A 12908-nucleotide genomic window follows, 5' to 3' on the forward strand; every position below is an offset into this window, starting at 1 on the left:
CATTAAGTCTTTGAACAAGATCCTGAACGTGAGATTTTCACGACAGTCTATATGAACACCTAGAAATTTGAACTGTTCAGTTTCACTAATCATATGCCCATTCTGTGAAATTAAAAAGTCAGGTTTTGTTGAATTGTGTGTTGAAACTGTAAAAACTAAGTCTTACTTGATTTCGCGTTAGTTTATTTTAAACTGGGCCAGTGTTGCGCACAACATCCTCTACTACCAAGCTAGTGTCGTCATCAAACAGAAATATTTTAGAGTTGCCCATAATACTATAGGGCATATCATTTATACAAATAAGGAATGGGAGTGGCCCCAACAGTGATCCCTGGGGCACCCGCCACTTGACTGTACCCCCCACTCAGATCCAACATCACAGCCATTCTCAACATTGTGAGTAAAGACCTTTTGCTGTCTGCTGCTAAATTCACCAGCAGTGCTCAGAAATTGATTGTTAAATACTGTACGTATATCTGATTTATCAGTAACAGAAATATTTTTACTACGGACTGACTTTATATCGTCGACCTTGTGCTGCTGACCAGACACTTCCTTCACAACTGACCATATGGTTTTAATTTTATCCTGTGAATTAGCTTTTCTGTTTGCGTACCACATACTATTTACCTTCCTAATAACATTTTTAAGCACCTTACAATACTGTTTGTAATGGGCTTGATTGTGACTACTTCTAACCTTTGATATAATTCCCGCTTTCTTCTACATGATACCCTTATCCCACTAGTCAGCCACCTTGGCTGCCTATTACTGCTAATACCCCGTTTAGAACGTTCCAATGGAAAGCAACTCTCAAAGAATATGAGAAATGTGTTTAGGAAAGCATCATATTTGTCATCTATGTTATCGGCACTAGAAACGTCCTGCCACTCTTGTTCCTTGATGCGGTTTAAAAAACTCTGTTGCTGTTGGATTAACTTTCCTACATAGTTTGTAATTATATGCGACATTTGTTTGAGTGCAAAAGCCTTTTAGTGTTAAAATTTGTGCATCATGGTCTGAAAGGCCATTCCCCGTTTTGCTAACAGAATGCCTATCTAATAATGAAGAATGAATAAAAATACTGTCTATGGCTGTGCCACTGTTGCTCTGCACCTTAGTTGGAAAAAATTGTCTGCATCAGATCATATGAATTTAGGAGATCTAGCAACATCCTTTTTCTTGCACCATCATATACAAAATTTATATTGAAGCACCACATATAAATAATTTCGGGTACTTCCTACAAAGTGATTGGCCGGCCACGGGGGCCGAGCGGTACTAGGCGCTCAGTCCGGAACCGCGCGACTGCTACAGTCGCAGGTTCGAATCCTGCCTAGGGCATAGGTATGGGTGATGTCCTTAGGTTAGTTAGGTTTAAGTAGTTCTAAGTTGTAGGGGACTGATACCACAGATGTTAAGTCCCATAGTGCTCAGAGCCCTTTGAACCATTTGTACAAAGTGAATGAGGAACCCTGTCTAACTTGAGCAGAAATGCTCATAAGTCAGAGTTAGGGGACCTATAAACAACTACAATTAAAAGTTTAGTTTCACTAAATTCAGCTGCCCCTGCACAACGTTCAAAAATCTGTTCAGTGCAGTGCCGTGATACGTCTGTGGACTCAAATGGAACTCTCTCTGTTACGTACATAGCCACTCCCCCACCCTGCAAGGAACTCCTTGAGAAACAGCCAGCTAATCTGTATCCTAGTAAAGGAAGCCTCTGAATTTTCAAAGTATTTAAGTGGTGCTCCGATATATCAATAATTTCAGAGTCAACATCTATAAGCAGTTCATTAACTTTATCTCTAATACCTCTTATATTTTGATGAAATATGCTTATTCCTTCTCTACTTGGAAACATGACATCCTATGAATGTGAGCCCTTAGAGGGGCTTCCTTTAAGCAGGTATACCTATCAGCTGATTTCACTCTAAAAAAGGTGCACCTCTAACACGAACTACTAAAGGAATGTTTCCATGAGTGATCCCACCACCACCACCACCACCACCACCACCACCACCACCTACTACACTGTCACCTATAAGCTTTACCAGCCTCCCCTTCCCATACCTATTGAGGTGCGGGACATGCCTAGTGAAACCTGAACTACTGATAGATGTGACCCATGCCCTCTGCCATCAGCGCCCCCTTTATGCCCATGTTAACGTACTTAACAGACGCATTAAGATGGGGTCGATCATGACGCTAAAACGGCTGCACGAAATGCACATTAGTGCCACCAGCTTGAGTAGCTATCTTTACCAGGTCACCACGTGTATCATATTCCCTATCCCTATCAAGACTGTTCCCTGCTCCACCCACTATCACTACCTGATCCTCCTTCGTAAAATTCCTACGTATCTCTCTTATGCTGTCAGTCACCAGAGCCAATCCTGCACTAGGCTTCCCAGTGCTGGTGACCTGGTACTCACTTTCCAACACTTCCTGCAGCTGCTGGCCCACACCTCTACCGTACGAACTACCTAGCAGCAGAACCTTCTTCTTTCTGTTAGACTTTGCAACTGACTTAGGCCTCCTAACTACTGAGGACTGCTGCATGTTCCCTACACCTGCAGATACAAGAGGCTCCCCTCCTCTCCACTCAACTCTGACAATTGGTCAGATCTATTTAATATTCGCAAAGTGTAACTGTCTGAATATCACGTCCTGCCAACTGCCAGTTCCCATTCCCCAGCATCCTTCGTCCTCCTCAACCTATCTAGTTCCTCCTTTGCGTGTTGTAGCTGCACCTGAGGACGCAGATCTTACGCTCCTGCTCCTCTATTAACTTATTTCTATACTACAGATTCTGTATTCCCAGTAGAGGATCTCGCTAGAATGCCCACTGGCTTCCCCACTGCATTCCCCAATGAAAATACTTTGAACAAATCCCACATCGTAAGCCACTGCTCACAAACCTACGACAGAGCCCACACTTCTCACTCATGATAAAATTTTACAGTTGCTGAAAAAAACTATACATCTGCGTTACCTAAGGTCGTTCTCACCAGTAGAACTATTTATAGAACTAACAAAAGCGGTCTCTAAATTCCCTCTCTACTAAGAAAGCAAGTTCTTATATTAATACTACTTAACCACAACTAATACCAGTACCAACAAAACTTCACAGAGTTATTAGCTAAAACCAAAAATTCAAGCGGCCACTGGAACACTCAACGAAATTTACTAAACGACTTCAACGCACAGAAAACTCTAAAAAATACAGCGAGCGAACGTTTCCAAAAGTTTATTAAATCGTTATTTCGCCACAAACACCACGAAACACCGCTGAAAACTATTAAATTTAATAACTGTATAACATTGTACAAGTAACTTTGTCAGTACTTAGCTTTATACCCACTGCAGCTGCAACTGCACGTCGCAGAATGTAAACACACTACTGAGGCGTGAGATTTGGACGAACTACGTAAGCACACTCACGAATAACAGACCACTCGAGTCAATAACACGGAAAGAAAGAAAGAAAGTAGGTGTGCAATTTACTACTCAATCCGACCAGTCCTCACAAGGCCCAACGCTACCGACCCACCTCTGCGTCATTCTCAGCTCATAGGCGTCACTGGATGCACTGGTTGCGGATACGGAGGGGCATGCGGTCAGCACACCGCTCTCCCCGCCGCTGTCAGTTTTCGTGACCAGACCGCTACTTCTCTGTCAAGTAGCTTCTCATTTGGCCTCACAAAGGCTGAGTACACCTCACTTGCCAACAGTGTTCGGCTGTCCCTAACTGTCACCCATCCAAGCCAAACAGCGTTTAACTTCGGTAATCTGAAAGGAACTGGTGTTACCACTGCGGCAAAGCCGTTGGCTCATGTGTAATGTAGTGCGTATTAAATTGGTCTTCGTCAGTCGTTTGCGGTCTGAGAAAATTAATTGTCGACGAATACCGTGCTGCTGCTATAGATTGTGTGTCGTGTTCGCATCGATTTAAGACCTTCCGGGAAGTGGTCTCGAATCGGAGTCGTGATTTTTCCGCCAGCAGCGGGAGGGCGCGGCCTGTCGCTGGTGACGCGTGCGGCCGGCATTGTCTCAGCGGCACGAGGCGCCCTAATAGCCGCCTCCCCCGCGCCAGCCGCCAATTAGCAGCACCGCTAGTTGCCTTCGTTGACTTCTCCGGCTGACTGGCTCCCAGTTGTGCCCATGGCGTGACGGCGCCAACGGTTGCCAGGCACACAAATAAAACACGTGTCCTGTTTTCCGTGAGCTGCAGTGATTATTCCGTGCAGCTGTCATGGTGACAAGAATATTTGAAACTGCGTGTACTAGTAGATCAGCGAAAAACACAGTGATTTTTTTTCCTCCTCATCTGTTAATTATATCGATGGTGGCTCGGCAGTAGCACTTTTGGTCTCCCGTGTCGAAGGTACAGGGTGTCCCACATAAAACCGGTAAGCCTCACGCCCGAGATTCAAGTAACAATGAACTAACTAAAAAAGAGTAGATAATAGCAGCATAAAAAAAACATGTGATTGCCTATAAATAAGAGCTGCTGGAAGTGCTGGTCATGGGCATCCATGCATCGCTGAATGCGTGTGGTGACGTTACCAGCAACACGCTATAATTCTGCAGATGTGATGTTTTAATTTCTCTATCAATGTTTCTGCATTCAGATTATATGGGTTGTCCTGTGACCAGTACCTGCAATTTTGGGAGTTTACATAATCTGACAAATGAAACCAGCCCTTACCTGACACGAAAGGGTTCAAGTAACCGTTAGGAATTGATGTTAACTGTCATTCACAATAATGATCTTTTTTTTTTTTATCCTGATCCTCAAATTTCAACTCTTGCACCACACTCACACAAAAGACTTTTAATTCCATTTCTTTTAGTACACGATGAGACGATGTACGAGATACACCAAACTGCTGCGATAACCTCCTTACCAACTTGGGGGGACTTGGTCGTAATGTCCATGCGAATTCTGTCTGTAGCTTCAGGGGTCCTCACTGTCGGTCGACTATTCCTCTGTACTTTCTGAACGGGTCCTACAGCACTTCATTTCTTATACAGATATTGAATAGTGTTGGTCATGAGGATTTTTCTACCATAATGCTTCGCTTGAAACATTTCTTTACATTCCGTGATGGAGCCTGTCTTTACATAACACTCCACAATATCAATTTGCTGTTGTAATGCAACTGCCGCATTTTTGTAACACCTCAGCAATACGACCTTCAGACAGCAATTTACGCACGAACTCATAGCTGCACTCACCTTTCCGATAAAATACAGTGTAGCCGTCTTTCGAGACACCGTTGCCACTTCATAATCAATTCGACTTTAACAGATTAAACGGTGCGTGAAGCATACCGGTTTTATGTGCGACACCCTGTATCTTTCGATGTGATTTCTAGATCGCGGTGTGCCTTGGATGGGTATCCTCATGTTGGCATTTCCACTTCGTATAGCGGACATCGTTGGCGTTTCCGGAGGAATGCAGAGGATAAGGAACACTGTAGATACGACAGGAAGATCAGAACCGTTGGTTGCCTGACTAACTTCGTAATGAAAAGGAAGGAAAATGAGGGTTTCAACATTCCGTCGAAGACGACGACGTAAGAGACTGCACAAGGTCGGGTGTGTCAAGAACGATGAAGGCAGTGGACGACTGGATCCTTTTCGAACGAATCACCCAGGCATTAGCAAAAAAGATTTAGGGACACCTTGCAACAGGTATATCGAGTATGGGTCCACTGCTCACTGCCACCGAGATCTGTCAAACATTTTCTGGCAGTTGCTTGAATTACCCATCATCGTACAGTGTACAAACGTCGCACAGGAATCCATTTCTGCAACCTTACTACCCGATTCTGTTTTCTGGGGCGGACAAAGCCTTCCAGTGAAACGAACAGCCACAAGGTTAGAAATATTCGATAGTAGTTCGAAGAGTAAGCGCGTGAGTCCCTAGTTCTTAGCTCGCCCCGGATGACTGAATCAAGCAGAGCGTCTGTGGAACCTCCTCGGGTGTTATCTTATGGCTGATTCTGACATGCAGAATTAGCTCATAACTGCACGATTTCACATCTTTGAAAATATACCACCATGGTTCCTAGTCATTTGCAACGCTTCTAATTGGTATCCACGTTACGTGCCGATGTTCTGCATGTTATTGGTTACTGGCAGGCCATGTCTCGCGAGTGAAGCCTATTGAACTGAAATCATGGTTGAGATACTGTGCTGGTACTGGGGAGGAGAGCGCTTCAAATTCCATATCTGGCTTCTTGCCGTGGGTTTCCCTTGATTTCTCTCTGTCGTTCACTTTGCAGTTCCAAGGGGACGTCGTATTTCCTGCACGAACATGTGCCATCGTCAGCTATGATACGTTTACTCATTTCACTATCGACCTGACCATAAACGGAGACAGTCGTCCTATTCTTCCAGGACAATGCCGTACTCTAGGGGTGGCACTTCGCGGACGATGCTGTCAGTTACAGGAAACTGTTCTCTAGGAAAAGGAAGACATGCAGAGGATCGACGTTAGGTGCAGGTCCTAGCAGTCGATCCTCACGTAAATATAAATTTATAAGTATTGCACATAAATAGGTAGAAAGTGACTCACTGTTCGATTACGCTATTAGAAATGAATCACCAGAAAATGTATCAAACGTAAAGTAAATAAAATAATCGATCAGAACGACATAGGTCGGCCGCTGTGGCCGAGCGCTTGTAGGCGCTTCAGTCTGGAACCGCGCAACCGCTACGGTCGCAGCTTCGATACCTGCCTCCGACACGGATGTGTGTGATGTCCTTAGGTTAGTTAGGTTTAAGTAGTTCTAAGTTCTAGGGGACTCATGACCTCAGATGTTAAGTCAAATAGTGCTCAGAGCCATTTCAACCATTTCAGAGCAACATAAAAATATTTGTAGGAAAAGCAGATGCATGAATGAGATGAATTGGAAGAATGTTGCCGAAATGTAACCAAGCCATGGATGAGATGCCTTGCAAAATTCTCGAGAATTGATGCGATAATAGTCTAGAGCAATACATTCGACGTTACCTTTCAACAGAGAAACAAATGGTTTCTCTTGTCTATAACAGAAAAGCGATACAGAAACGTACAAATCAACTGATAATATGTTTTCAGACGAGTTATCGATTCATTTTGGCCCACATTATTTCTGCGAGCGACCTGATCGTCTTCAGGTTCATTGAACAGTGGTGTTATGTGTAGCTTTTGCATGGACTACATCCATACTGTGAGATTTTATTGGTGTGGTGCCTCAATTACAGTAGAGCTATGCTGCTAGCGTCCGCTACGTTGCTTGCTATTCTTTTATGTGCCCGTGCCCTTACTTCATCTTCCAGGTTTAACGATTGATTTTACTGAAAGTATTTTAATAAATCAGATGTATAGTGGTTTATTCGATAGCAGGTGATGTCAGGGACTTTTCCTCCCATCTTAGGATGGGGAATGGAGCAGGTCACAGAAAATTGTAATTGGTTAATTCAAAACGCTTAGAGTGTAGATGCCGACAACGGGATAATGCCAGAAAAGAATGAGGAGGGCGAATTGTGTGGGCTACGTTTGGAATTCAGAAATACTAGGTGTTACGGTATTAAATGAGCATTTTTTTAAAAAAAATGAAACCCTAATTTTGAATTGAAAAGTAAAAACATTTTATTCAAAGTACTGACCATTGCTTTCCATACATTTTGACCACCTTTTTGGCAATTGGTGGACACCATGCCAATAGAAATGTTCGTCTTTTGAAGCAAACCAATCAGACACACAATTTTCGACTTCTTCGTAGGAATCGAAGTGTTCCTCAGCCAATGCGTGTCCCATTGATGAAAACAAATGTTAGTCGGAAGGGGCCAAGTCTGGTGAATACGGCAAGTGGGGTAGCAGCTCCCAGCCAAGTGTTTTGATCGTATCCTGAACCAGTTTTGCTTTGTGTGCAGGTGCATTGTCGTGTAAAAAAAAACTTTGTCATGCCTTCTGGCCCATTCTGGTCGTTTTTCGATCAATGCATAGTTCAGATTGATCATTTGTTGTCTGTGGCGATTAGTATTCACAGTTTCACCTGGTTTTAGAAGCTCATGGTGCACCACATCTTTCTGATCCCACCAAACACAGAGCATTGTCTTCTTGCCGAATCGATCTGGTTTTGCAGTCGATGTTGATGGTTGTCCTGGATTAACCCATTATTTTTCCCGTTTAGGATTCTTAAAATAAATCCCTTTTTCATCGCCAGTAACAATTCGATGCAAAATTAATTTTCTTTCATGCCTTTGAAACAAAATTTGACAAATTGTTTTTCGGTTTTCCATCTGTCTTTAATTCAATTCATGTGACACCCATTTTCCACACTTTTGGATCTTACCCATAGCTTTCAAACGATCAGAAATTGTTTGTTGTGCAACATTAAGCATTGCTGCCATTTTCTTCTGACTCAAAGTATCATCTTCCTCCAATATTGCTTGCAATTCCGCGTCTTCGAACTTTTTTGGTGGTCTTCCGCGTTTTTCATTTCTTACATCAAAATCATTATTTCTGAACCGTTGAAACCATCTTTTGCATGTTGCTTCTGATAGAGCATGATCGCCATATGCCTCGACAAGCATTCGATGCGACTCCGCAGCACTTTTTTTCAAATGAAAACAAAAAATTAATGCTTTCCGCAAATCACTTCCTGGTACAAAATTCGACATTGTTAACACGATGAAAACATATGATGTTAAGGCTCGTTAACAACAAATGTTCCCTATCGACACATTTGTATCTTAACGCTCATTTCATACCGGTACACCTGGTAGTCAATTGAGTTGGGTGTTGAAGAAAGCATTTTAACAGTGGCACTTAAATGTGCCAAACTTAATGATAGTTTCTCTTCAGAAATTTTGCGTAAACATTTAGTAAATAAACTGCACAGTAAGGTTTTCTATGTCAGTAATTATCTCCTCTTTCCCTCGTTTTAATGAGTGTGAGTGCGTGTCAACTGTTTGTGATCTTCTGGGCCTGCTGCGTAATAAATGTCTTTCAAGGACATAATAAATTTGTATAAACAGTTACGCTGCTATACAGTGAGACTCTCAGAGGTGGTGGTTCACATTGCAGTACACATCGGTACCTCTAATATCCAGTAGCACGTCCTCTTGCATTGATGCATGCCTGTATTAGTCGTGGCATACTATCCACAAGTTCATCAAGGCGCTGTTGGTCCAGATGTCCCAACGGCGATTCGGCGCGGATCCCTCAGAGTGGTTGGTGGGTCACGTTGTCCATAAACAGTCCTTTTCAATCCATCCCAGGCATGTGCGATAGGGTTTATGTCTGGAGAATATGCTGGCCACTCAAGTCGAGCGATGTCGTTATCCTCAAGGAAGTCATTCACAAGATGTACACGATGCGGGCGCGAATTGTCATCCATGAAGACGAACGCCTCTCCAATATGCTGCCGATGTCGTTGCGCTATCGGTCGGAGTATGGCATTCATGTATCGTACAGTCGTTACAGCGCCTTCCATGACCACCAACGGCGTACGTCGGCCCCACGTAATGCCAACTCTAAACAGCAGGGAACCTTGCTGCACTCGTTGGACAGTGTGTCTAAGACGTTCAGCGTGACCGGGTTGCCTCCAAACACTTCTCTGACGGTTGTCTGGTTGAAGGCGTATGCGACACTCATCGGTGAAGAGAACGTGATGGGAAATCTCAGCGGTCCATTCGGCATGTTGTTGGGTCCATCTGTACCGCGCTGCATGGTGTCGTGGTTGCAAGGATGGTCCTCGCCATAGACGTCGGGAGTGAAGTTGCGCATCATGCAGCGCACAGTTTGAGTCATAACACAACATCCTGTGGCTGCACGAAAAGCATTATTCAACATGGTGGCGTTGCTGTCAGAGTTCCTCCGAGCCATAATCCGTAGGTAGCGGTCATCCACTCTATTAGTAGCCCTTGGGCGGCCTGAGCGAGGCATGTCATCGACAGTTCCTGTCTCTCTGTATCTCCTCCATGTCCGAACAACATCGCTTTGGACGCTAGGACACTTCACTTGTTCAGAGCCCTTCCTGGCCGAAGTAACAATCCGGACGCGATCGAACCGCGGCAGTGACCATCTAGGCATGGTTGAACTACAGATAACATGAGCCGTGTACCTTCTTCCTGGTGGAATAGCTGGAACTGTCGGACCCCCTCCGTTTAATAGGCGCCGCTCATTCGTGGTGGTTGTTTACATCTTTGGGCGGGTTTAGTGACGTCTCTGAACAGCCAAAGGGACTGTGCCTGTGATACAATATCCACAGTCAACGTCTATCTTCAGGAGTTCTGGGAACCGGGGTGATGCAAAACTTTTTTTGATGTGTGTGTGTGTATAAAGGCTGTATAGCTGAAATAGGCCTATAGTTCAAATACAATAATAGTCATAAAAATTTATTATGTCCTTCATAGTGTATGAGTGAGTTAATAAATGTATGTCACCGAAAAAAATTTTCTCCTTAATATGAGACGCAGTTGTTAGGCATTTGTTGTATTAACGTTTGTTGAGCAGCGTAACGACGTATGTTTAAAAATTGCAGGTTTCGGAGGAGGGCGTGGTCGCCGTGATCAGCCACAGGACCGGCGCGGATTCCACAGCACAAACAGCAGCAACACATCCAGTAGCGGCTACGGGTCCGGAGATAGTAACAGGTACGGCGCAGTCAACTTCGACTACAACAGCAGGCGGGGTGACCGCGGTGGCAGCGGCGGTTACGGAAGCAGCAGCGGCGGTTACGGAAGCAGCAGCGGCGGCGGCCGCACCTTCCGCGACGACGGGTCAGACGCCGGTCGCAGCTTCCGCGGCGGCTCACGCGACGCCAACAGCTTCGGCGGCCGTGACTACCGCGGCGGCGACGGGGGCTACAGCAGCCAGGGCGGCGGCCGCGCACACAGCAACAGCTTCGGCAGCAACAGCAGCGCCGGTGGGGGACGCAGCTACAATAGCAGTAGCGTCAGCAGCGCGGGTTCGGGCGGCGGCGGCCCCATGCGTAGGCGCGAGGCAGCCGCCGTGCGCAGCTATACCACGGGCGCTGGCGGTTCCAGCAGCACGTACAGGACCACCGGCGGACCGGCATCCAACTTCGGGGCTGCTGGCGCTGGGTAAGGACCTACACTGCATTCTTCAGTGCTTTTCTTGTAGTTGGTGTTCTCACGGCAAGCAAGAGAGGAGCAATGTGCACTACTTGCCGTATTTGTAATTCATTACATTCCCAATGAAAAGGCTTATTGATGGTAGGCAATGAAAACTTCGTAATTGCAGTAAACTAATTCCATTACCAAACGGAAATATAAAAGTGCATCAATTTCTTTAATCAGTTAATAAGTAGGCTTCTACTACACAGGGCGATTAAAGAAACAGAAACGTTCACCTACTGACGTGGCACATAGAGCATACAACAAGGATCAGTAATCACTTAGGAACTGGGGGTCGCAAAGGCCATTCGAGGTTGGCGTTGCAGTTATTTAGTGACATGCTACAAATGGACTCCCACTACAGAAGATGCGCAAAGTTTTGCCCAGATGCATCGAGACACGCCTGACATCGACGTTGCATTGAACGGCGCACCCTCTCTGATATATCTGGTGTATCTCGAAAGTATCCTACTGCCACGACAGTCCTGCTCACTAGGTCCTCCGGCGACACAAGGCCTTTCAGATACCCGATAAGAAAAGATCGATTGGGGTTAGACCATCTGACCGTGGTGGCTATGCAGCTGGCTCACCGCTATCAATCCAGCGGCCGAGAAAGGTTGCATGCATACCTGCCCTCCTTTGTGTCCTGAAATGCGCGGGGGCTCCGTCGTGCTGAGATCGAATGCGGAGACTAGGTATGGGAACATAATTCAGCATGTCCGACACAACCTCTCGCAGGAATACGAGATACGTGCCACCATCATGTCGGCCCGGGAGAATGTACGGCCCAGTTAAACAGTCTCCGACGTGACTGCAGCGCTCTCTCATGTCGTTGTGTGGCCCTCCGGTTCCTGTGAGATTACTGGTCCTTGTTGTATGCCTGATGTACCATATCAATTTCTAAACTTTTTTTTATAGTCACCCGGCATCAGTACTATCTGTAACGCTTTATATGTTTTCCAATAAACCGTTGTTGCTTTCTCTGTAATATTTAACAAAATGGAGTTACAAGATTTTCAGTGCCTACCATCGGTATGTTAGTTTGTCTGCTTCCAGGGAAGACTGCTTATGGTATCGCGCTTCCTTCCAGGGGAGACTAATTACGATAGAGAAACTCTTAAATAAATCTGAAGGAGAAGGGAGCAATCATACTGACACCTGGAGACTAGTTATGGCAGAGAAACTGTAACTAAATCTGAAGGGGAAGGAAGCAGTCATACTAGGACCTAATACTCTGCATCGTATGCTACACTGTGTGTTCAGAAAATAACATTTTGTGAAAGACTTTTATTTATTCTTCAACAAGGGGTGGAAAAATATGGGAACACCAAAAACGCAACATACTACCGTGAATAATACAATGTAGGAAAACCTTTGTCGTTTAAAACGGCTTCCAGTCGTCTTGGAGTGAATAGATAGAAGGGAATCTTATACCGTTCTTCCTGCAATATAGGGGCAACTTTGGCAACGCTGATGCAGGTGGATAGCTATCCGCACTCATCCCTCAAAAGTAGACGACAAAGGCACAAGAATATTGAGATCTGGTGACAGTAGTGACCAAGGAAGATGCGACAATTCATTCTTGTGCTCAAAAAAACAAGTTCTGGTCGATGCGAACTGCTTGGACATGGAACCCTATCGTCTTGGAACACGCATCACCGAAGGGAAACAAACGTTGTACCATGGGATGGCCCTGATCATCCAAAGTGTTCATATAACCCTACGTTGAAACGTGACCTTTCAGAGTAACCGTGGGTATCACGTATGAC

General features: G+C 45.0%; 1 protein-coding gene across 1 annotated transcript in view; it reads left to right on the forward strand.

The window, feature by feature from the left end:
* The window catches only part of LOC124608105 (5'-3' exoribonuclease 2 homolog), a 419776-nt gene that overhangs the window by 388643 nt on the left and 18225 nt on the right, over positions 1-12908 (forward strand). The window contains exon 19 of the mRNA XM_047139960.1: positions 10545-11106. Coding sequence (XP_046995916.1) covers positions 10545-11106 — 562 coding nt within the window. The remainder of the gene's footprint in view (positions 1-10544; positions 11107-12908) is intronic.

This window comes from Schistocerca americana, chromosome 1, assembly GCF_021461395.2.
Source record: "Schistocerca americana isolate TAMUIC-IGC-003095 chromosome 1, iqSchAmer2.1, whole genome shotgun sequence".
NCBI lineage: Eukaryota > Metazoa > Arthropoda > Insecta > Orthoptera > Acrididae > Schistocerca > Schistocerca americana.